We start from the raw sequence: 26,838 nt of genomic DNA on the forward strand, positions 1-26,838 counted from the left end.
ACCCTTGAGTCTAAGGTTGTTCCTCCTGCTGTGATCTTATATTTCCTCTAGATGTAGCTGCTGGGTGATGACTGCCATCGCCAGAATAGCCTGGGTTTCCTCTACTCTTTTCAGGCTCTTTTCCAGGTCGGAGACTGCGGCTTCCCCTGTTCCCATACGCTCTACCAGGGCGGTGATATCTGTGCATTCTGCCGCTATATATCTGCGGTGAGAGGCTTCAAGTCTGCCGGCCAAGGATTCAAAGTCAGCCCTGGTCGGTATGGCTTGCAGCAGGGCCCTCAGTTCCGTGTCTGCATGCAGTGTAAAAGGGGTGAGATGTGGTCAGGCACGTCTTGAGAGTCATAACACAGGAGTGGGGATATCGCTTTCTAGGGTGCAGTGGACCATGGATGTTGTCGGTGAGTCACGCTGTGCTGTACTCACTTGCCTGCCGTACCTCGCGGCATCTGTCATCTTGGTAGCAGGAGCTGAGAGCTGGGAGCCCGGGTAATACTGGTGTATTGTTCAGTTTTTTGGTGGTTTGCACGGTGGCTTCTTATATTGCTTTCCACTCTTTCATCTGCCTTTCCCAGCAGAGTACATGCTGCTATTTGCTGTTTATATCGCTGAGAATAGGGCAGGAGAGGCCGGGACAGAGCAGGGGCTCTGCAGCTGCATGTCTTTACACGCCCATGTCCAGACTACTCCCTGGGGGGGGCGGTTTTTACCCCCTTATGCCCGCACGCTGCTTCCACCCTGGCAACAAAGGACTCCAGGACCACCGACAGTGTCCATAGGTGCAGGTGAGGCGGTTGCAATAACAGGGATGTCTGGGGAAGAAGCGGTGACCCACGCTCGCATGTCACCACTTAAGGACCAAAGGCAAGCCACAAAATCCCACCCTCCTAGCTGCCACAGACTGAGGGCCTCCCCGCAGGACTCACCACCCTGATCCAGGTGCTGCGCTGTGTCACCGCCGTCCACTCTCCCCTCTTCCCACCATGAGGTGTTCTATGACAGTTTCGTGCTGTCCAGACTGAAAACAGCCACCCAGCACTAGAGTGAAACAAAGCTGAGGCTACTAGAAAATGGCCACCTCAGCAAAAAATGACTGCGCTCGCCGGGAAAATGGCCACTGGACTTTGATAAAATGGCTACGGTTAAGAAAACGGTCTGCAGCTACAAGAAGATGGCTGCGGTTGGCACGGCGGCCAGACCCCACATGGCAACACACAGACATGCCAAAATTGGCCTAAAAACAGGGAGAACCAAGCAGACCACCAACCACCCAGCGCAGCCCCCTGCCAGGACTCAGATCCCTGGCTAGGTATGTGCACCGCACACCCTATGCCCAGTCACGCAGTGCCCATAGCATGGGGAGGAGAGAAAGGGACAGGTAAAGAAGAAAAGTAGAGTGAGAGACCCCCTAGTCGACCTCCCAGGGAATGCCCAGCTGCTCCATCCTACCGAGACAGGTGGAACCATACTTACTCCTCCTGCAGGGATGCTGGAAGCATTCCATGGACAGACCCATCACCCAAGCAGTACAGGGTGGCTGTCGGCCAGGGCACACTGACTTGGACAGCAGTAGCCCGGTCATATGCGTGCATACAGCTCACCGGCTGACCGTGGACCAGACGGGGCATGTCGTGGCCGACCCAGCACATGGCTAGGGTCTGCTCACGCTCGGTGGCCAGGCTGGGAAGACTACAAGGATCTATATTATCAAGCCTGTCACCCAGCTTGGCAGTTGATTATAGATCACAGGAATCAAAAACGCAGAAAAAAGAAAAAATTCCCAGGACCAATGGTCCCACCGGGAGCCCGGTCCTTCTACACTAGGCAGAAAAAAAACTGAGCTGCTGGATGCAGTGTGAGGGGGTTATAGCCAGTAGGACTGTGGTACTGTGGATGTGTTGCTGTTTTTAACACTTTCTATCTAGTCCTCTCCTAAAGGGGCGAAATAACGCTAAGGTCAAGGAGAACTGCTGTGTCCATCAATGAACGATAAAGAAAAAACATTTGTCCCCTTCCAGGGGGTCAGATTGCATGACCATGCTGATGCTTAACAGATGTCAAGCATTCACAACGAATCATGCCAAGTTCCTTAAAATCTGGGAAATATGGCTGTCATATGACTTTCCTACTCTACCCCCAGCCAGCTTTAGCTGCCAATGATGGAAAGCCTTGATGCTCCTGAGCCCTTACAGACACCCCCCCACGTTTTCCTTATTCTTTCTCTGGCTCTCTTCTTGTTAGATGTGCAATCTCCTTTTCTTTAGAGTCACCTAACTTGCCTCTGGTTTCTTTTTTGTCTTTCTTTTTAGATTTGCATCGGCAGTATACTGCACCACCGTATGGATTTTGACAGGCCCATGAGATGTTCTGCTGTCGTAGGCAACCTCTCCAGGACCCCTTAGCCCTTATGGCTTCATGAACTGCTGTTTTAGTTCTCGATTTTCTTTCTCATTTACACTGCTTCATTTTTGCATTCCTCCTTACAACTGGGAACAGAGGGGTGCCAGACTGAGTGCAGTATAAATCATATATTTAATAAAAAACAAGTAGTAACTCACAGGTTAAATTAGATGAGTTCAGTATGTGGTGAAAATCGTCAGTCCTGGAGTCTCAAATGTCTTCCCTTTGCAGCCTGGGGCACTGGTGTGATCGCCCCAGGCTGCAAAGGGAAGACATTTATGAGACTCCAGGACTGGCGATTTTCACCACATACTGAACTCATCTAATTTAACCTGTGAGTTACTACTTGTTTTTTATTAAATATATGATTTCTACTGCACTCAGTCTGGCGCCCCTCTGTCCCCATTTCTACACAGAGCTTATCGCTTCCCTCTAAGGGAGCTGCCTCCAGGTGCTAATCATACAAGATCTCGGATCATTTATGGACATTATGTTTTAAACAAATGTTTTAATATTATGTGTGCTTATTCTCACACATTTTAGGTATACCTATAGTCCAGTTGCTATATAATTTTATGCTATCACCATATCTAGCGCCGCTGTTCACCCCTGTTTTTCCTCCTTACAACTGTCAAAGCTATGTTAGCTACTTGTTAGAACCAAATAAATGTCTGAAACAGAAAATTTGAAGGAGCCAGACGGAAAACTGTAGGCTGAACAGTGACTGCATCCAATCAGATGCAGCTGCCGTCAAGGTACTGTGACAAAAAATAAATAAATAATCTCATTTTTGGACACAATTTCTGGAAAAAGAAATATGCTGGTATTGAGCCCAAGGGCTATTTCTAAAGTGTCATCTATAAACGGCACTCCAAAAAGATGCTCCCCTCCCTGCTGTTATGTTTTTTTGTTTTGTTTTTTAGACACAATACAACAGCAGGTAGGTGTTGAACCAGCTATTTGTGTTATATTTCATGATGGTATTTAATAACGATAAGCAGAAGTATAAAACTTTAAAATGCTAACACTTTGACAAGACTATAGAAAAATTGTAACTGCATTTAAAAACTACTTCTGGATACAGCGGGAAAGGATACATTTGTATTTTTATTTTTATTTTTTATTGCAGTTTGTGTCCTGATTGAGCAGATTACCATTAGTCTTGATGGCCTTTATGATCAGTGATGGTCAATTTTTATTATAGCATTTATAAGTACATATAACAGCAAGCACAATTCCAGTTAAAGCAGTTGTATAGTTACATTTTTAACTTTGACCTACAGGTAAGCCTATAATAAAACGTACCTGTAGGTAAAAAGAATATCTCCTAAACCTGTATGGGGGATTCTCGGCTGAAAGTCTGGCAGACGCCAGACCCTTGCAGGAAGAAAACTCCTGTGCGCTCCCGCAAACATCTGTGACCGTGGTAAACGGCCGCTCATGTCATGAGGCCGGTTCCTCTGTCCCCTCTCTGTATCGATTGGTACAGTGAGAAGGGTGAGGCGTAGAGATTACAGTGCCAATACTCGGCCAGTACTGTTCCAATACTCTGGCAACACTGTGCCAATACTTTGAAATACATTTTAAGCGTATTTTCAGTCTTTTTTGATTTATAGCGGAAAAAATAAAAAACCCAGCGGGGATTAACCCTTTCATGACTAAGCCTATTTTTGGCATTTGGTGTTTACAAGTTAAAATCCATATTTTTTGCTAGAAAATTACTTGGAACCCCCAAACATTATATATTTTTTTTAGCAGAGACTCTAGAGAATAAAACGGCAACTGTTGTAATATTTTATGTCACACGGTATTTGCGCAGCAGTGTTTTAAACGCAACTTTTTGGGAAAAGGGACACATTCATGAATTAAAAAAAAAACGAAACAGTAAAATTAGCCCAATTTTTTTGCATAATGTGAAAGATAATGTTACACCGAGTAAATAGATACCACACATGTACGGTACCTAAAAATCTCAATAGGCGACGCTTTACATTTTTTTTATGGTTACCAGGTTAGCGTTACAGAGGAGGTCTAGTGCTAAAATAATTTCTCTCGCTCTGACGATCGCGATACCTCACGTGTGAGTTGAACACCATTTACATATGCGGGCGCGACTTCCGTATGAGTTTTCTTTACTTCGCGAGCTCGCGGGGACGGCGGGCACTTTAAAAAAAAAAAATTGTATTATTTATTTTAAAATGACTAAATTGTTTTAAAAAAATAAATAAAAATTTGATCACTTTTATTGCTGTCACAAGGAATGTAAACATCCCTTGTGACAGTAATTGGTGGTGACAGGTACTCTTTATGGAGGGATCGGGGGTCTAAAAGACCTCCCACCCCTCCTTTACACTTCAATGTATTCAGATCGCCGAAAACGGCGATTCTGAATACCGTATATTTTTTTAAAACTGATGCCATTGGCAGCCGAGTAAACGGGAAGTGACGTCATGACGTCGCTTCCGTGTTTACTATTAGGATACTGGAACGAAGCCGTTTACGGCTTCGTTCCAGTTCCTCCCCAGCAGCCGGAGGCATCGGATGTGGAATCGGTGCTCCCGATCGAGCGGGAGCACAGTTAACATCGGCGGGAGGGGGGGACGTCCCTTCCCACTCCTCCGGTATAACAGCCAAGCGGCTTTTAGCCACATCGGTTGTTATGGCTGGATAGCCAATCGCCCGCTGGAAAAAACGGTACCAGGATGATGCCTGCAGGTGCGGGCATCATCCCGGTATACCCCCCGGAAGCCGAGTACGCAGACCGTATAGGTACAGTGTTGCATGACTGAGTAATTGTCATTCAAAGTGTGAGAGCATCGAAAGATGAAAAGTGGTCTGGCTAGGAAGGGTGTTTAAGTGCCCAGTGGTCAAGTGGTTAAAGATGGTGCATACACAAAATTAGCATTGGGCTGAAAAAGCCTCTGCTGTAATCCAGAAACTACATAGCTTTGCAGTAGTAATCAACTAGGAAAAGTAAGCAGTAAAGAAGTAGAAGAAAAGTAGGATGCACTAGTAAGTGAGCGATAGAGACGTCCGTTGGGGGTGGGTACGAGTTTTTTTTTACCTACCATCCAGGTAGGATGGCCAGATAGTAGCAAGAGATCAGGGTCGCTGGATAAATAACGTTCAATCCATGGGGACCAGACCCATTCAAACTTTTATAGTTTGTCACTAAAGATCAAAGATCTTTGGGTCACAGGGCAGGAGAGGATATTATTCAATTAGAACACCTGTTCCAATGACGTTTACATATTTTTCTAGGCTTTTGGGACATATACACTACCTGTACTTGGTGTTGTGTGTCTGGTGACAGCAAGTGAAGGTAAAGCTCACCAGAAAGATAAAAACCAATAGTGGTCTTAAGCCCCCATTTATACCCTATCCGAAACTAAAAGGATGAATTTATCTGGAAGTCTGCATTTTTTTTTTTTTTATATAATTTTTATTAAAAAAAAATCAAAATTCAAGAAAAACAAAAGCCTCAGAAGCCATTCTCATTATGCCAACACAAGAGATCAGAGTCAAGACCTCATAGATTGTATATCAATTATACCATATCTCTAGTGAATAACTGAGAAATAAGTGGCTGTCAGGGCGGGGAGACTTGCCGCAGGAGCAGCCCTATACCCACAAAATAATTCTGGAGTGAAAATCCCCTAGTATTCACATGCAAATGGAAAAACCCTCTCTACCTCTGTAGTTTTCTTTCCCCTTGGTCTGCAGGGTACATCAAGCATAAAATTGGACTCATAGCAATAATGCAGCACAATTTCCTTGGACGTTTTCTAAAATGCATATGACAAAAATGAAGCAAGTCTACACATTGCCACTTTGTTGAATCAGGCAGGAAGGAAAGGGAATAAGGAAAATCAGAATTACAGATAAGGTAGAGAGAGAAGCATTGAGGCTACTACAATGTGATTGAGTCTGTCTGAGCAAGGTGGTCCCATGGTTTCCACGCTTCATTATTTTAAATCTCTAGACTTGGCTTGTTGGTAGTACCTGTTGGCGCTGTCATCCAGTGTACGTTCAAACCACTGAACAGAGGCAGTCTGTAGTGGATTCATTATCAGTGTCATGAGGTGGCGTGCCAAGCTGCAGCAACGTTCAGAACGCATAGGATTTCTTTTATAAGGCATTGCACTAGAACCTGCCAAAGAAAAGCATGTAGGTTATCACTATAGAAATCTCACAATTCAAACTACTGGTAGAATGTATGAATAACAGAGATAAATTCAATAGCATTAGGTTCAATACCAAAAAACACTGTATAGCAATTAAAAGAGCATGCAGTCTTCACAAGCTCGCTGTGTTCACTTTTGATTTTATGCATTTTCTATTGAGGCTTTTTGGAGAGATACGGTTGAAGGTCATGCAATGAGAAGTCCTCCCTATACTCTATTTGGTCATATTATATAAAATTTGGCTTTATCCTGTATGTTCCTTCTGTGCCACAAATACAAAAATAGATAGGGCAAATTAGTATACTGGCTATGTGCCGACTACGTATAAATAAATGCAATCCCAGTGGCCAAAGAAAAACCATGCGAATAATAAAAATAGGATTTTTGTACTCACCGCAAAATCTTTTTCTCTTAAGTTCAGGGATGGACACAGCATCTTCACCTTAGGGTTATGTCGCCCCTTCAGGAGAGGACTAGGCATGTTAAAAAAAGCAAAACTGCACAGTACCGCCAAGGGGCGGTCCTACTGGCTATAACCCCTCGCACTGCATCCAGCAGCTCAGTTTGTCAAAAAGCAGTACAAAACATAAATAGGAGGGGTGGGTGCTGTGTCTTTCGATGAACTTCAGAGAAAAGGATTTTACGGTGAGTAAAAAAATCCTATTTTCTCTTTCGTTCATTGACGTACACAGCATTTTCATCTTGACATCAGGGACGTCCCCAAGCAGTGCCAAAAAACGAGGGGTGGGAAGAGCAAGAAAATAACTCCACTCATAACAACCAGAGCTCCTCAATGGAGGAGTTGCTACCTTAAACAGCCGCCTGCAAAACCTTGGCCGAAGCAAGCATCCGAAGATGCGCTCACATCAACCTTGTAAAACTTAGTTAAAGTGTGAACAGTCGACCAGGTCGCCCCCTTACACACCTGGGAAATGAACACTTGATGTCGGAAAGCCCAGGAGGCACCAATTGCCCTGGTTGAATGCACTGTGACAGGAAAGGGGTGCACCCACCCCCTTAAGGCATAAGCCTGAACCACAATCTGTCTGATCCACTGAGAAATGGTGGCCGAGGAGACCGCCAAGCCCTTTTTTGGGCCAGCCACCTTTATAAACAGCAAGTCCGACCTCCGAAAAGGAGCCGTAGAAGACAGATACACCCGCCGAGCCCAGGCCACGTCCAAGGAATGCAAAGCAACCTCTTTGGGGTGTGATGGCTGAGGACATAAGGACATAAGCACAGTGTCCTCATGTAGATTAAAAACCGAAACAACCTTTGGAAGAAACCAAGGCTTCGGGGGCGCAGCACTGCCTTATCCTTGTGGAGGACTAAGTAGGGAGACTTACATGACAAGGCCGAAAACTCAGAAACCCTCCTGGCAGATGTAATAGCCACTAGAAAGACTATTTTCTGAGAGAGTGCCAATAAGGGGATCTCGCTAATGTTTTCAAAACTGTAGTTTCTGAAGCACTGAGAGCACCAGATTCAAATCCCATGGAGGTAGCCGTGGTCAAACCAGAGGGGCCACATGACGAACCCCCTGAACAAAAGTACTCACCAATGAATGAAGCGCCAAGGGTCGCTGAAAAGACAGCCAAAGCTGATATCTGCCCCTAAATGGTGCTTAAGGCAAGTTTCTGATGTATTCCTTGCTGCAAAAACAGCAGGATCCTGGAAACTGAGTATGTGCGCAGACGCCACCTAATCTCCTCACACATGGAGATGTAGGCCTTTCACGTATGATGTTAAATCTTCAGAGAAGATGACTTCTGTGCCCTCAGCATTGTGGAGATTAAAAAGTCTGATAGACCTCAGCCCCTTAGCACCTGGCTTTCAACAGCCATGCCATTAAAGCCAGCGACGGTAAAGCAGGATGAAGTATTGGACCTTGCAACAGAAGGTCCTCTCGCATCAGCAGCTGCCAAGGAACATCCACCACCATTCGCACTGTCGGCGTACCACGGATGCCAAGGCCCATCTGGGTCAATCAGAATCCCTGGAATCCCCTCCGCCTCCACTCTGCGAAGCAGACGTGGTAGAGGTTTGAGTGGGGGGGGGGGAGGCATAAATCAGTCAATAATGCCCCCATGGAGCCACTAACGCGTCTGCTGCGTCCACCCAGGGATCTTTTGACCTGGCCACAAACCTTTGTACCTTCCGATTGAGTCAAGAAGCCAGGAGACCCACATCTGGCATGCCCCACCTTAGGCAATGGAGCCGAAATACATCCGGATGGAGCGACCATTCCCCTTGATCCAGCATCTGATGACTTAGGTAGTCCGCTTGCCAGTTATCTACTCCCAGAATGTACATGGCCGACAAAGCCGGCACACGCCGTTCTGCCCACTGCAGGATGTGAGCAACCTCCAGTGCTGTAGCCGAGCTCCATGATGATTGACATATGCCACTGCCGTGGTGTTGTCCGACTGGATCCTGACCAGACGCCCCTGCAGCCTCTGTGACCATGTGGAAAGGCACCGCCTGATCGCACCAAAGCTCCAGCACATTTATCGGCAGGCGAGATTGTTCCTGCGTCCAGCGACCCTGGGTCAAATGCACACCCCAAACATCCCCCCAACTGGTCAGGCTGGCATCCGTTGTGATCACCGTCCAATGATGAGGAAGGAACGACTTCCCGGACCGAAGGACAGGTGACCTCAGCCACTGGAGCAGGGAATCCCTGACTAGCTGGCTCACCCGAATTTGACAATCCAGAGATAATGGAGATTTGGACAGGATCTCCTTTTGCAAGATTCGTGTGTAATTGAGCATACGGTAAAACCTCAAAAGTGGCTACCATGAGACCAAGGACTCGCATGCAAAAACACAGAGACGACCACCTGCAGGACACCAACAACTTCACTGCAGCTTGAAGAGTCTGCAGCTTGTCCGAAGCAAGCCCAGGTACTGGCATTGTCGGCCCCAACACCAACTTCTGGAGGTTCAGTATCCAACCAAAGTCCCGAAGAGTTTGCCACATCCTCCCTTAATTCTGAGGCGGAAGCTGCTCTCAGAAGGAGGTCGTCCAGGTAACCAACAATTGCGGTTGCTCGCTGCCTTAGCAAAGCCAAAATTAGGGCTAGCACCCTGGTGAAGACCCTTGGTGCAGACGCCAGGCCAAAAGAGAGAGCTACAAATTGGTATTTCTTATCCCTGACCGCAAAGCGCAGAAACTTCTGATGTCTGACGTATATGGGGACATGCAAGTATGCGTCCTTGATGTCCAGGGACGCCAGGAAATGCCCCTGATGGAGTGCAGCGACCACGGAGTGAACTGATACCATACCGAACATTTGTACTTTCACAAAGCTGTTGAGGGTCTTGAGATAAAGGACCCATTCCTTCTTTGGGACCACAAACCGATCGGAGTAGAATCCCTGAAACCTTTCTGGCATAGGCACTATCACCCCGTGCAGCAGCAGGTCCTGTACTGCCCCGAACAGAGCTTCCCGACAAGCCGGAAGAAGATGAAGGTTGGAGTAAAAAAATCTGTTTGGCGGACAAAGAACAAACTCTCTAACTCACGGTGCAACAATTTAGCCCATTCAGTAAGCGTCTGACACCAGGGCCGTGGCCAACACTGGCCGCAATGCTGACCCCACTACAGTAAACATGGACCGGGCAACCGCCTCGGCTCTCCTTTTGGCAGGGTCCTTGAAAGCAGGGGTCCCTGCCACCGGAATTGTGGTTAGCTTATTTAACCTTAATACCAGGGGGGTTAAAAACTGGAGATGTAAATTTTTTCAGGAAACTCTCCTCAAAGGGGTAACGCACTGCCCTGCATTTCAGGACTGAAAAGACCCGCTGCGGGCTTCCCCACTCATTGTAAATAAACGTATCAAATTAAGTTGGGTAAGGAAACAACTTACTTGCGCGGGCCGGCTTGTGGGACCCAAAAGGGATCCACACCTCTGTAGATGCCCCCCGTCGCATCCTCCAACTTTACGGTATCCTGCACCACTGTGATAAGTGCTCCTACTAGCACTTTTTCCTGCGCTGACTCGGACACGGAGTCATCCTCACTGTCCGAATGGTCCTGGTCTGCATCCTCTGATACATCAGAACAGTGGGCTGCCTGTCCCAGCGGGGCCCGAGTCCGAATCCAAGCTTTCCCCAGAAGACAGTGGGGGGAGGGGAAGGTTTTTTTTTTGTCTTTTTTTACACCCCTTGTGCCCGCACGCCACTTCCACCCTGGTAACAAAAGCCTCTAGGAAGGCCGACAGAGCGTCCATAGGCACAGCAGGTGCAGGGGAACCGGTTGCCATAACAGGTATATCTGGCGAAGTGCCAGCTTCTAAAGCCATGCTGACCCACACTCACCTGTCACAACTTAGGGACTTAAGTCCCCCCACAGGACTCACCACCCTGACCCAGGTACTGCGATGTGCTGCTGCTGTCCGCTCTCCCCCACAAGGTGTCTGTAAAAAGCACTCTGTTTTAGAAGGAAACAAGCGCGGCTACTAGAAAATGGCTGCCTCAGCAAAAAACATCTGAGGGTGCTGGGAAAATAGCCGCTGGACTTCCAGAAAATGCCGAAAGGAAAAAGCTGGCTGTGGCTACAGAAAAATAACCGCTGAGTGCGCGGGCCTCCCCACATGGCATACACATGAAAACACCCCACCATAGCCAAGAAACCGGGAACAGGACTAGCAGACCCACGACATCCAGTGTAGCACCCTGCCAGGTCCCGGAGCTCCCCCAGGAGGACCCCCGGGCAGGTACGTGCACCACACCCCCATGTTCCCAGTCACACAGCGGCCCATAGCATAGAGAGGAGGGAAGGGACAGGGAGAGAAGAAAGGGAGAGTGAGAGATCCCTAGTCTGCCTCCCAGGAAATGCCCAGCTGCTCCATCCTACCGAGACAGGTGGAACCATACTTACCCCTCCTATAGGGACTACTGGACACATTCCAACGTACAGACCCATCACCTGAGCAGTACAGGGTGGCTGTCGGCCATGGCACACTGTGACACGGACAGCAGTAGCCCGGTCATGTGTGTGCCCCGGAGCATATAGCTCACCGGCCACCCCTGAATCAGACTGGGCATGTCGTAGCCGACCCAGTGCGTAGCTAAGGTCTGCTCACACTCGATTGCCAGGCTGGGGAAGACTACCAGGATCTATATTATCCAGCCTCTCACCCAGCCCGGCAGTTGTTTGTATTTCAAAGGAATCAAAAATGCAGAAAACTAGGTAGAAAAAAACTGAGCTGGGGATGCAATGTGAGGGGTTATAGCCAGTAGGACCACCCCTTGGGTCAAGATGAAGATGCTGTGTCCGTCAATGAATGAAAGAAAATTCCTTCCTGATCCCCCAAGAGGCAACCAGATTTTCCCTGGATCGACTTTACACATATAAATGTCAGCAACCAGTTATAATATATGTATTTAGGAAAGAATCCAGACTTTAAAGCAATCTGCTCAGATTTCCAGAACCACCTCTAGAGGGAGTCTAATCCACATTTTCACAGCTCTTACTGTGAAGAAACCTTTCCGTATTCCGAGATGAAATCTTTTTTCCTTTAGACGTAAAGAGTGCCCCCTTGTCCTCTGATTATCTCAACCTCTTGCTGCCTGCCCACCGTTATATGATGGATGGATGTTGCAGCTCTCGTTCTGAGTGGACGTCCTATGACAGCACACCTGAATAGCCACCCCCGTGGGAGAGCGCAGGACGGTGATTGCTGCCACCTTGCTAGGACACCACACGACCCATCTCTGTAAAGAGTCGCGGCTCTTTAACCATGTGACTGGCTGTGTCCAATCACAGCTGGTCACATGTAAACATGGTAATGCCACTAAATAGTCTGGCATTGCCTCATACTGAAAGTGTGTGTGGAGGAAAGCCGATCAGCAGCTCCTCGCAGGGAACATCCAGACATGTAATCAGGGGACTGATCATCAGTGCCCTGATTACAATACAGTGCCACATGACCAGTACCAGCAATCAGTGCCCACCAGTCTCTATTAGTGATGCCAGTCAGTGCTGCCCATCAATGCCGCCTATCAGTGCCCACCAGTACCGCCTAACAGTGCAGCATATTAGTGCCTCATCAGTGCCACCTAATCTGTGCCACTTCAGTGCTCATAAGTGCAGCCTATCAGTGCCGCCGCCTCAGCGCACATCATTGAAGGAGAAAAATTACTTATTTATAAAATTTACTGAGAGAAATTAAGAAAAAAACTTTATTTTTTTTTAAATGTAGTTTTTTTGTTAAAAATAAAAAACCTAGCAGTTTATTAAATACTACCAAAAGAAAGCTTTATTTGTGTGAAGAAAATTATACAAATTTCACATGGTTACAGTGCAGCATGACCATGCAATTGTCATTCAAAGTGTGACAGTGCTGAAAGGTGAAAATTGTCCTGGGCAGGAAGGGGTGAAAGTGCCCTGTAGGGAAGTGGTTAAAGTGAATAACTCAACACCAAGTTCACTATATGGACCACTTATGTATTTGTACATGTTTGGACATATCCCCCTTAATAGCCTCTTCTCAAGAGAGAATAAATTCAGTTCCTCTAATCTTTCCTCATAGCAGAGGTCCTCCTTCCCTCTTATCAGTTTGGTTGCCATTTTCTGCACTCTCCTGTTCCCCTGATCTCCTTTTTGAGAACTGATGCCCGAAACTGAACTGCATATTCCAGATGAGGCCTTACTAATGATTTGTACAGGGACAAAATGAGATCTCTCTCTGAATCCATATCTCTCTTAATAGAAGAAAGGACTTTGCTTTAGAAACTGCCACTTGTCATTGCATGCCATTTTTGAGCTTGGGATCTACCAAGACCTCCAGATCCTTCTCCACTATGGATTTCCCCAGCTGTACCCCCCCCCCCCCCCCCCCTAGTATGTATGACACATGTATATTAGAGGTCGACCGATATGGGTTTTTCTCTGGCCGATGCCGATATTTAGAAATCATGGCGGCCGATAGCCGATATATGATGCCGATTTTTTTGGGCCGATATGTTAGGCCGATTTTATTTTATTTATTTATTTTTAATCCCCCTTGATCTAACACACCTTTCCCATTGGGGCGTTTTTCAGGCGCTTTTGGGCTAAAAATAGCACCTGTAAAGTGCCTGCAAAATGGCTCCCCTGCAGTCTGTGTGAAAGACAGAGTGCTTTCACACTGAGGCGATGCGCTGGCAGGATCTTAAAACAAAGTCCTGCAAGCAGCACGTTTGGAGTGGTGTATACCGCTCCTCCACCACTCCTGCCCATTGATATGAATGGGCACCACTGCCGAAGCGCATGCAATGCGATTTGGCAGCAGTGCTTCATGGGCGCATTTAACCTCTTCCTTGGCCGCTAGCTGGGTTATATGTGCCCCACTAGCAGCCAAATAGCCCTGCTAAAATGATGGTAAAGAGCCGCTAAAACTTGCGTTTTACCATCAACGCTCCAGTGTGAAAGCAGCCTTCATAAGTGATACAGAAAATTTCTTACATTTAAACATTTATTAAACAAAACAAACCTCCAATCAGTTTACTTGTATGTATGATTTAGATTAAAAAAAAACAAAAAAAAACCTATGTATTAAATAAAAAAAGGTAGTCAAAACTTTTGGACGAAAAAAAAAAAAAATGGGCTAACTTTACCGTTTTTATTTTTAAATAGTGTATTTTTTTTCCCAAAAAAATGCATTTGAAAGACCTCTGTGCAAATGCCGTGTGACATAAAATATTGCAACAACCGCTATTTTATTCCCTAGGATCTCTGCTAAAAAAATATATATAATTTTTGGGAGGTCTAAGTGATTTTCTGGCAGAAAATACAGGATTTTTACTTGTAAGCAACAAGTGTCAGAAAAGATTTAGTCTTTAAATGGTTAAACTGAGAACTTCTACACACAGAGATGACTTCATTCAATCAAGTGTAAACATTGTATCATTTAGTTCTTTTCTTGGCAGCCTGCCCAGAGAGGAGGAAAGGGTTGCTATGATGACTCAGGCAACTCACACTGACTTCTTACAGAAGTCATTTCAAAGTCCCGCTGTAGTTCTAAATCGGTTTTTTATCAGAACAATCGCCGATGCCGATTATTTAAAAAACGGCAAATATCGGCCGATATATCGGCCGGCCGATATATCGGTCGACCTCTAATGTATATCCTTAGCCCCCAAGTGCATAACGTTACATTTATCAACATTAAACCTCATTTGCCACTTTGTTGCTCAATTAGACAAGCAGCTTGTAAATTGGAGACATCCTATAGGGATATTATTCCACTGAGTAGCTTAGCGTCATCTGCAAAGACAGAAATGCTACTTTTAATCCCAGACCCTATATTTATAAAAGGTATTAAAAAGTAAGGGTCCTGTTCCTAGGAACACATAATGAACTGCAGGGTTTGGGCAGTTCAGGCCTCATTCTGTGGCGATTCTGCACAGTTTGTCATTCAACAAAATTAGAAAGTTTTTTGTGGATATGATTTTATTGTAATAAAAAAAATAACTGTTGGTATTTAATTTAATTGTCCCAAGTGTTGGGAATACTGTATATTGTTTATGTGGAATTGACCACAACCACTTTATGTTGTTGTAATTGTCTTTCGAGTTCTAAAACAATAAAAATTATATTTTAGGAAAAAATGAAAAAGTAAGACTCCCAGCACTGAACCGTAGACCATTCAGTGTAAGAATCATTAACCACTACTCTCTGAATTCAGATTTTAGCCAGTTTCCTATCTATTTACAAATTGATCTTTCCAAGCCTGTAGACTTACATTAGTCGTGTGTGGGGAACCAAGTCTAACGCTTTTGCAAAATGCGAGTATAACCATGTTCACAGTCACCCCTCTGTCCAAAGTATTACCTACCTCCTCAAAAAAGGAATCAGGTTTGTTTGACAACTTCTGTCTTTCATGAATCTATGCCGCCTATTGCCTAAAATATTTTTTTCCAGCAAGAACTTGTCTATGTGGTCTTTTATTAAACTCTCCTGTATTCTCCCGACGATAGAAATTAAACTAACAGGTCTATAGTTACATGGTAAAGACTTTGATCCCTTTTTAAATATGGGCACCACATTGGCCCTATACCAATCCGGTGGTACCAAATTCCAGTCCTTAATGAGTCTCTAAATAAATAGAAACAATGACTTTGAAATGAGAGCTCAATTCTTTTAGGATCTGTAGGTAGATGACATTTGGTCCAGGTGCTTTATCTGTTTTTTATTCTGTCTAAATATTTATGGACGAGATCACTTTTGAGCCATTATGGATCATTTGAGACCGTTTCAATGCCAGCCCCATTACGGATATAAGCTCCCCCATGCTCCTTTGTATATACAGAGCATGAAGAACGTATTTAATACATTTGCCTTCTTTGTCCCCAGTCACCCACTCTAGATTATTTTGTAAAGAGCCTATATCATTTCCTTTTTACATTTTCGGTTATATTCTTTATAGCAATTAAATGATTATAGTGTAACTTCATTTTTATATTTTTTAAGTTCTTTTCTTATTATTTATAGCCATTTTAACTTTGGCAGTGAGCTACATGGGAAATCATTTTAAAAGGCTAAAAATAAAACCTATGGGACTATACTTTAGTGAGCTTGCATACAGTCTTTTTGAAGAATTCCCATTTCTGTATCCATTGATGCCAATATTCCATCAAAGTCTTGGAAAGTAGCCCTTATCCTTGGAAAATTTGCTCTCTTAAAGTTAAGTGGTTATCTTTCCCATATGCGTTTGTTGCTTACAGCTAACATTAACCACTTCAGTTCCGGACCAATAAACACCTTAAGGACCAGAGGTCTTTTTGCAATTTCGCACTGCGCTGCTTTAACTGGTAATTGCGCGGTCATGCAATATTGCACCCAAACGAAATTTGCGTCCTTTTCTTCCCACAAATAGAGCTTTCTTTTGATGGTATTTGATTGCCTCTGCGATTTTTTTTTTTTGCGATATAAATGGAAAAAGAGCGAAAATTTTGAAAAAAAAAGATATTTTCTTCTTTTTGTTATAAGAAAAATCGAATAAACTAAATTTTAGTCATACATTGAGGGCAAAATTTATTCAGCCACATGTCTTTAGTAAAAAAAATGTCAATAAGCGTATATTTTTTGGTTTGCGCAAAAGTTATAGCGTCTACAAACTAGAGTACATTTTCTGGAATTTACACAGCTTTTAATTTATGACTGCCGATCTCATTTCTTGAGGTGCTAAAATGGCAGGGCAGTACAAATCCCCCCCAAATGACCCCATTTTGGAAAGTAGACACCCCAAGGAAATTGCTGATGGGTATGTTGAGCCCATTGAATATTTATTTTTTTTGTCCTAAGGGATTGAATAATGACAAAAAAAAAAAAAAAAAAATTTTTTTTACAAAAAGTTGTCACTAAATGATATATTGCTCACACATGCCATGGTTATATGTGAAATGACACCCCAAAATACATTCTGCTGCTTCTCCCGAGTACGGGGATACCACATGTGTGGGACTTTTTGGGAGTCTAGTCGCGCACGGCACCCCGAAAACCAATCACCACCTTCAGGATTTCTAAGGGTGCAAATTTTTGATTTAACTCCTCACTACCTATCACAGTTTCGAAGGCCATAAAATGCCAAAATAGCACAAAACCCCCCCAAATGACCCCATTTTGGAAAGTAGACACCCCAAGCTATTTACTGAGAGGCATGTTGAGTCCATGGAATATTTTATATTTTGCCAAAAGTTGCGGGAATATTACAAACTTTTTTTTTTTTTGCACAAAGTTGTCACTAAATGATATATTGCTCACACATGCTATGGGCAGAAGTCAAATTACACCCCAAAATAAATTCTGCTGCTTCTCCCGAGTACGGGGATACCACATGTGGGGGACTTTTTGGGAGCCTAGTTAACTAGCTACCTAGCGACACAAGCGACACTGATGCAGCGTTCAGAAAAATTATCGCTTAGTGACACTGGCAAAAGGGGGTGAAAGGGTTAACTAGCGGCAATCAGGGGGTTAAAAACATTATTGGGTAGTATATCGGGGTACCTAGCGATATAAAAACCTGGCGGTGAACCTAAAAAAATAACTAGCTACCTAGCGACTGTAGCGACACTAATGCAGCGATCAGAAAAACGATCGCTTAGTGACACTGGCAAAAGGGGGTGAAAGGGTTAACTAGCGGCAATCAGGGGGTTAAAAACATTATTGGGTAGTATATCGGGGTACCTAGCGCTATAAAAACCTGGCGGTGAACCTAAAAAAATAACTAGCTACCTAGCGACTGTAGCGACACTAATGCAGCGATCAGAAAAACGATCGCTTAGTGACACTGGCAAAAGGGGGTGAAAGGGTTAACTAGCGGCAATCAGGGGGTTAAAAACATTATTGGGTAGTAGATCGGGGTACCTAGCGATATAAAAACCTGGCGGTGAACCTAAAAAAATAACTAGCTACCTAGCGACACATGCAGCGATCAGAAAAATGATCGCTTAGTGACACTGGCAAAAGGGGGTGAAAGGGTTAACTCTAGGGGCAATCAGGGGGTTAAATCTTAATTGGGGGGTGATAGGGGGCTACCCTGGACCTAACACTAACTGTCCTGACAGTTTTTACTGTCACAACTGACACTGAATGCATTGATCAGTAAAGAAATGATCAATGCAATCAGTGACACTGTGACTGGGGGGGGAGGGGGGGCGGGGGGGGGGATCGGGGGGCGATCGGGGGGGGGGGATCGGGGGGGGTTTGTGTGCCTGTGTGTACCTACATGTCAGTGTAGTGTTCGTGCAGACTTACTTTTACTCTTCTCCTCGTAGTCCGGTCAAAAAGACCGCCCCGAGGAGAATGACATCACTTCCTCCTTCCTGTGTAAACAATACACAGGGGAGGAAGCTTCTCATTGGCCAGGAGCGATCCAGAGGGGGTGGCCGAAAACGAACGGCCATCCCCTCATCACGGAGCGCTCCTGGACCGAATCGGACCGCCGTATCCAGCGGGAGGGGGTCCGATGGGACCCCCCACCCGCTGGAAGGCAATCACGTAGATGTACGTGATTATGCCTGCCTGTGCCATTGTGCTGACGTACAATGGCAATACGGCGGTCCTCAAGTGGTTAAATGAAATCATGTTATGGTGACTGCTGGCCAGATGTTCTTTTATATGAATATTGGTAATCTCTGCATGGTTTGAGATTACCAGGTCCAGTAGCGCGTTATTCCTAGTCGGGGCCTCAATAAACTGGATCATAAAATTGTCTTGTAATAGGTTTATACAATTTTTGCCCTAAAATTGTCCCAGCAATGCCACTATTCCAGTCAATTTCCGGGTAGTTAAAATCCCCCATTATTATTACTGTCCCAGCCCTTGCGGCCATTTCCATCTGTGCAAGGAGCCGAGTCTCCACCTCCTCATTAACACTGCGAGGTCTACAACAAACTCCAATGATAACCTTTGTAGTACGCACACCCATGTACAGTTCCATCCATAATGCTTTAGACTCATCACACTCTCCAACTAGGTCCTCTTTCACATTCGCTTTGAGATCACTTCTCACAGACACTATCACCCCTCCATTTTACCCTGTCTTTCCGAAAGAGAATAGCCAGGAATATTAATAGCCCAGTCATGAGAAGAATGAAGTCCAGATTCAGCAATACCATTTAGCTCATAGTTATCCTCGTGTACCAGAGCTTCCAACTCACCTATTTTGCTTGGCAGACTTCTGGCATTGCTAAAAAAACTAATTCATTGTCTCATTTTGCAAACGTATGTTGCATATTTTTTATTTTAGTACAAATAGTACCAATTCCAATGGTTGTTTGTAACATAGGAACCTTTATATCATCTGCCATAGCCACCCCCCACCCATCTTACCCCCATTCCACCCTCCAATAGGGGCTGACCCGTCTGACCTATCTGCCCCATTATAATCCAATTCACCCTCTCTTCACAATACTAGTTTAAATACTCCTCCATCCTTCTGATAAATCTCTCACCAGCACAGTAGTGTCACGCCGTGTCCAGAAAACGATCCTGGGACTTGGGGTTCTTTGGACTGTTTCCTATTGCCTGAGCCTTCCTTTAAGGTAGAATCCTTTTTATGTTCTGTTCCTTAAGTTTAGATGCTGGCTCCACCCTGTGACCAGCTGTAGGTAGTCACCTGATCTAGTGACCCTATAAATCATCACTTCACCTTCCTGTCTTCACCCTAGGATAGGTCCCGTTTCTTGGTTGTTGGTGTTTAACATATTATATTTCTGCTGCTGACTTCTGCTTGTTCTCCACTACGCTTCTTGGACTATTCTTTTGGACTTCGCTGATCACTGTTGCCGGCTCTGCCTGTTCCTGACCTTGCCTCTTGAGCTACTCCTTTGGATTATTCTGATCGGGGTTTGCTTACTTCACTCTCTACCAACTTTGAGTTATTTGGTGTTCCTTGATTTAGTCTGTTTTCACTTCCCATTGTGGTACCATAATGTACCAGGATCTCCTGACAGACCTGACATTATACTAGGGCCGATGGACCTCAGTGAGTTGGTGCAGGCAGTCTCTCTTCAGGGACAGCTGTTGGGAGAGGAGGCCAATCATGTGTAGTCAGAGGAGAAATAAAACGCCATCACGTCTGTTATCCTCTTTGTCTACTGCACATGGTTCTACTCCTGCTACATCTAGTAACCAAGATACCTGGGCTAGAGAACCTGTTGTTTCTAACCCCCAAGGTTCTCCTGCTCCCGAGATATCTCTCCCTGAGAAGTATGATGGTAACCCTTGCAGGGGGTTTCTCAATCACCGCCAGTTGTATTTTAGAAACCAACCTTTGGCGTCTGCCTCTGCTCAAGCCAAGGTGACATTTTCTTACTAAAGAGCAGAGCTTTGTCCTGGGTATCATCTCTTCTTGAGAAAGATTCTCCTATACTTACCGACTACCCCACGCTCATGAAAACCTTTGAGAACGTATTTGTCGTTTGACGAGTCCTGTATTCTCCATTTATATCAGGGTAAACGCACGGTAGCATCTTATGCCATTGACTTTCTCACGCTCGTGGCAGAGACTACCTGGGATAATTGCACCCTTAAGGCTGCCTTCCACAGAGGGATTGTGGAATGCATAAAGGACAAAAACTTACTGTGAGGTCCCAGCGGCCCTGGAGGATTCTTTCAATTTGTGTATCCTTGTGGACACTCGCTTCTATGAACGCCAGTTAGAGAGAGGGCGCCAGAGACAATTTATTCCTCATAGGTTTGGTGCTAAATCTCCCCCTCTGCCATTACTAGCCCCTTCATCCATGGGTTCTTCCTCAGACCCGACAGTAGAAGGGGCTGTGGGTTTGACAATGAACATGCCAAACACAGGACCCAGGGCCTCTGTCTATATTGTGGAAAGCTGTGTCATCTCCTGCATTCTTGTTGATACGGCCAGAAACATTCTTGGCTTAATGGGCGATTGAGAAGCCCCATTAGGCCATTCTGTTTTGAATACTCCTCAATTGAGACTCATAGTCCCAATATCCCTATCCTGGAATGATAAGTGCTGTTCCAGAGTTGCTTTTATAGATTCCGGGGCTGGTGGGGTATTTCTCGATGCAGTGCTGTCTTCAGATCCTGACTGTTTCTAAAGACTCACGGCTCTGTGTAACTACTCTTGGCGGAGACCCTCTTGGAGATGGATTTATCACTCACGAATCCAAGCCTCTTTCCATCCTGGTCGGGCCTCTGCATTTGAAGTCTTATCATTTGACATCATTCCGTCTCCTAAGTACCCAGTATTTCTTGGGTTTCCCTGGTTATGTAAACACAACCCATCTATTGACTTGTCATCTGGTCAAGTTTCTGCCTGGAGCACATTCTGCCATGTCAACTGTCTCCAAAAGGTAGTACATGAGGGTGTTTCCATTCATATGGTGACTACTGACCCTGAATTACCTGAAGTTTATGCCGATTTTTCTGAGGAGTTTTCTAAAAAATAAGTGGAGGTCCTCCCTCCCCACCGCCCATACGACTGCGCTATTGATTTGCTATCTGGGGCTCCCCTAAGGGGAGAACCTAGCCTCTTAGCCTCGTGGAGACTAAGGTGCTGGAGGAGTACAAAGACATTCTAAGGAAGGGTTTAATTTGCCCTTCCACCTCTCTCGTGGGAGCAGGGTTCTTTTTTGTGGAGAAAAAAGATGGAGGACTTAGGCCCTGTGTTGACTTCAGGGCTCTCAATCACATCACTGTTAAAAAAAAAAAAAAAACACAATCGGTATCCTCTCCCTTCAATTACTGAGCTATTTGACCACGTTCAATGATCAAAGATCATTGCCAAACTGGACCTTTGTTCTGCTTATAATCTCATTAGAATCAAAGCAGGAGACGAATGGAAGACCACTTTCAATACTCGTAGGGGGCATTATGAGTGTCGCGTGATACCATTTGGCCTTTGCAATGCCCCCGCTGTATTCCAGGAGTTCATAAATGACATTTTCAGAGACCTTCAATACTTTTGTTGTCGTATACTTGGACGATATACTCATTCAACAGGCAGAGAATTTGAGGCTACTATGGACTCTCATGGTACCGTAAGGACTCATACACAATCATATAAAAAAGTATAAATGTATTTAAGACAAGAGCATGATTAAAAAAGGTCCTATAGAGAGGGTATTCAATGCACATAGATTTGAATCTCTGAAGAGGAACTGAACAATTAGACATGCATCCATCCATTAAGGACTCAAAGTCTTGTCCTAGGTCAGTTCAACCTCCACATGTTTCATGGTACCGCTTCTTCAGGAATATGCTTCAGAAAATATTATGTGAAGATATCTCTATAGGGGATAAACTATATATATTATATAAAAATCACGCTTCAAAACAAATAAGAAAAATATGTACAACTAGAAAATGCATTTCCTGGAGAAAATGCATAGGAATGCTGAATAGCATCAAAACTGCCCCATCATATTGCCACCATCAAAACTGCCCCATCATAATCCTCTATTATAAATCAGTACATGGTGGGTCTGTGCTCTCCCCCGGGTTCTGTAATCCGAGATGCTCCAGCTGCCTCCCCCCACTGCCCATCACTGTGTATAAGAAGCTTTGGTAACCATGGAAACAAAACAGACAAAAGCCTGGATGCCTTAAATTAATTAAATTTTCTGAAAAGGTTACTAAACTTAAACAGCTTTTTCACAAAAACTGTAAAAGATGTCAAACTAAAAAGATAAAGCCAGATAGTCGAATATTTTGTGAACAATTTAAAGTTTGTTTGGCATCTGTAGGTGAAAGTATGCAGGAGCTGAAACTTTTGGTAGCGGAAGAAGATTTTAAAGATTTTAAGCATGCTTTCATTGACTTCAATGTTAAAAAAAAGTTTTAAAAAGCTTAATATTTTAAAAAGTATAAATAGTAGAAAAAAAAGTTGAAGTCGTCCCATCATCAGCAGCTGAAAGAGATGAATGGCTTTAATAGCTGAAAGTATGCAGAATGTCATGGTTATGCAATAGAGTTCGTCTGCTTACCTGTCTCCATGTGTTCATTTCTAGAGACCAGCCGACCCTCACCTGACTGCTTTTATAATCCATCCTCTGGCATGGCTCCACCCTAGCTCCTATCAGACAACTCTATATTAACCTTTGCACTGCTAGCCAATCCTGCTGATCAACCTTTGTGTGTTAGCTTCCTGTTACCTGCCGTGTGCTCTTCTACTGTTTTCCGTTACCGACTTTGGCGTGTCCTGACTATTCTTGTCTGCTTGTGGCCCCGACCTTGGCTTTGTGCCTCACCATCCCTATCCTCCTGATGCCTACTGTGGGTGTGAGCTGGGGGACCCTGGGGGTCACGACCTGGAGCCAGTTGCAGCCAAGTCCATCCTCACCACTCGAGGCCCTGGTGAACACCTGCTGGCTCTTAGACTCCACACCCCAGGGAATCTTACGCTCTAACCCCCGGTGGGATCCATCTTGGTGTTCTGGCGGCCCTGCCTTCCTATGACCTTGACCCCTGTCTGCAGCAGTCAGCCGTAGGGTCCACAACCTTGCGGTGCACTCCTAAGCCCTACGGTGTGCATCTGTCACCTGGGCTCTAGGTAACCTGACACAGAAGTTACGCAGAGCCAAAAAACGTACAAAATAATACAATTTAAATTAAAAAGATGATGATTAACTAAAAAATGCATTTCCTGGAGAAAATGCGTGGGAATGCTGAATAGCATCAAAACTACCCCATCATATTCCTCTATTATAAATCAGTACATGGTGTGTCTGTGCTCTCCCCCGTGCTCTGTAATCTGAGATGCTCGAGCCGCCTCACCTCACATCACTGTGTATAAGATGCTTTGGTAACAATAGAAACAAAACAGATAATAAAAGCCTGGATGCCCTAAATGTAATGATATTTTCTGAAATGATCACTAAACTTAAACAGCTTTTTCACAAAAACTGTAAAAAATATCAAACTGAAAAGATATAGCCAGATAGCTGAATATTTTGTGAACATTTTAAAGTTTATTTGGCGTCTGTAGGTCAAAGTATGAAGGAGCTGAAACTTTTTGTAGCGGAAGATGATTTTTAAAGATTTTAAGCATGCTCTCATTGATTTCAATGTTAAAAAAAAAAAGTGTTAAAAATCTTATTTTAACCACTTAAGGGCCAGGCCTCCTTTTCAGACTTGGTGTTTCCATGTTTAAAACAGTTTTTTTTTGCTAGAAAATTACTTAGAACCCCCAAACATTTTATATTGGTTTTTTTTCTAACACCCTAGAGAATAAAATGGCGGTCATTGAAATACTTTTTTTCACACCGTATTTGCGCAGCGGTCTTACAAGCGCACTTTTTTTGGAAAAAATTCACTTTTTTGAATAAAAAAATAAGACAAAAGTAAAATTAGCCCAATTTTTTTTATACTGTGAAAGATAATGGTATGCCGAGTAAATTGATACCCAACATGTCACGCTTCAAAATTGCGCCCGCTCGTGGAATGGCGTCAAACTTTTAGCCTAAAAAATCTCCATAAGCGACATTTAAAAAATTCTACAGGTTGCATTTTTTGCGTTACAGAGGAGGTCTAGGGCTAGAATTATTGCTCTCGCTCTAAGGATCGCGGCGATACCTCACATGTGTGGTTTGACCACCGTTTTCATATGCGGGCGCTACTCACGTATGCGCTCGCTTCTGTGCGCAAGCTCGTCATAACGGGGTGTTTTTAAAAAAAAAAAAATTTTTCTTATTTATTTTAATTGATTTTATTTATTTTTACACTGTTTTAAAAAAATAAATAAAATGGATCACTTTTATTCCTATTACAAGGAATGTAAACATCCCTTGTAATAGAAAAAAGCATGACAGGTCCTCTTAAATATGAGATCTGGGGTCAAAAAGTCCTCAGATCTCATATTTGGGCTAAAATGCAAAAAAAAAAAAGAAAATCTGACATTTAAAAAAAATATATACCTTTAAGAGGTATGGGCGGAAGTGACGTTTTGACGTCGCTTCCGCCCTCCTATGGTATAGAGACGAGTGGGGGCCATCTTAGCCTTACTTGTCTCTATGCCCAGCAGATGGAAGGACCCGATCGCCTCCGCCGCTACCGACTGCTCCGGTAAGCGGCGGAAGGTGCGGGAGGGCGGCGGGAGGGGGGGTGGCACCTCTCCCGCCGCCGATAGCGGTGATCTCGCGGTGAATCCGCCGCGGAGACCACCGTTATCGTACAGCCGACCACCGCCTGAAGAGATGGATATCTCGGTTGTGGCAGCAGCTGCTGCGTTACCGAGATATCCCTCTTCAAAAATAGGACGTACATCGTCGTGGGGCGGTCGGCAAGTGGTTAAAAAGTATAAATAGTAGAAAAAATAATTGAATAAGTCCCATCATCTGCTGAAAGAGCTGAACATTTTAAAAGTTAAATGGCTTTAATAGCTGAAAGTATGCATTAGTTACGCAGAGCCAAAAAATGTACGGAATAATAATAAAAAGATGATTAACAAAAACAAATAGTGGGATTGCTAAAGTATTCCCACTAATAAAGATTGCATCGATTTGAACATACAAGGACCTAACTCAAATATGCCATAGAGGTGAGCCAGTTGAAAACTTAGCAGTGAATTGGGATAATATATAACATATAATTCAAACCTGCAAATGCATCCCCATATAGAATGGGCATGTGGAGCTTACCAAGACTGGACCGACCCAGACCAAAAGGACATCTATAGGCCCCTAGGGGCAAATTCCTGGGCGAGTGTGAGAGCCAGGTCACAACGTAAAGGTTGGACAAAAACTGTCAAGGATAAATAAGGTGAGGAAAAGAGGATGTATGAATGACACAGCAGGAAAGATTGCTGATAAAATGTGCCTACAATTGGCATAGTAGCTATGCCGAGTAGGCCATATTTAGATAACGTATATAAATATATTTTGCAGGTAGTATACACCTGTTAGATGCCTATCAGAGTATATGGCAATGAGGTTTGGAGGCGCTGAAGTCAATGGTGGAGCTCATCAACTTGATCATGAGGAATAGCTATGGGAAAAATATATATGTATAGCAACTGGTGTTCAAAGGACTATTAAATAAACACCACTAAAATTCCCATTACAAAAAAAGCATCAGCTCAAAACACAGCAAATACATAGTCACTTACCCTGTTTAGATGGTTAGGATGCACAGGATATTTCATTATTTGAGCCAGGGACCAAAAAGGGCCCATGTATGATAGACTGGAATAGTACTTAACCATAGCCACAGCATCCTGAAAATTGGGTAAATGAATAGAGAATTAAAAGGTGGAAAATTCAAAAATGAGGGTGGGGATGATTTGTGTGAGGGGTGGCAGGGCCATTGCCGCACATTGTAGATAACCCACACCTCCAAAAGGGCCTACCTCAAAAAAGGGCTTCAGGAATGACTTCCGGTTCCGGCGCCACATGAGGAGGAGGTGATCGCCATCAGCTCCCGCGTCCCTCCTCGCCAATTCTGCCTAGAACACCGGCTCAGGCCTCGGGGAGAACCCACACCACCTCAGCGGACGGGTGACACATCATGGATCGCTTCGTGGAGCGATCGTACGCTAAGGCGGCTTCGGCGGGCATTCCTCCCACGGGAGAGACACACGCAGCCAACATGGCGGCCGCGCCGCCCTCACAGGAGCAGGCCTTGCCGCTTCTGGGACCCCCGGCTCAACCAGCGCCTACCCAGGCTGACCCTGCATCCCCAGAGGGGATAGCACAAGCTGTGGTTCTTTTGCTGGGTCCCACTCTCGCAGCTACTGTAGATGCAGCGGTACACAGGGGGCTGGAGCAGCTCCATTTAGAAGTACGGGCCCAGGAACAG

General features: G+C 44.6%; 1 protein-coding gene across 3 annotated transcripts in view; it reads right to left on the reverse strand.

The window, feature by feature from the left end:
* ADSL (adenylosuccinate lyase) overlaps nt 1-26,838 on the reverse strand; it is a 688,779-nt gene that overhangs the window by 315,923 nt on the left and 346,018 nt on the right. For all 3 annotated transcript variants that reach the window (XM_077452428.1, XM_077452427.1, XM_077452426.1), the window contains exon 9: nt 6,400-6,547. In XM_077452428.1, the coding sequence (XP_077308554.1) occupies nt 6,400-6,547 (148 nt within the window). The remainder of the gene's footprint in view (nt 1-6,399; nt 6,548-26,838) is intronic.

Source organism: Lithobates pipiens, unplaced genomic scaffold, assembly GCF_037356315.1.
Source record: "Lithobates pipiens isolate NorthernLeopardFrog02 unplaced genomic scaffold, aLitPip1_a1.2 Scaffold_23, whole genome shotgun sequence".
NCBI lineage: Eukaryota > Metazoa > Chordata > Amphibia > Anura > Ranidae > Lithobates > Lithobates pipiens.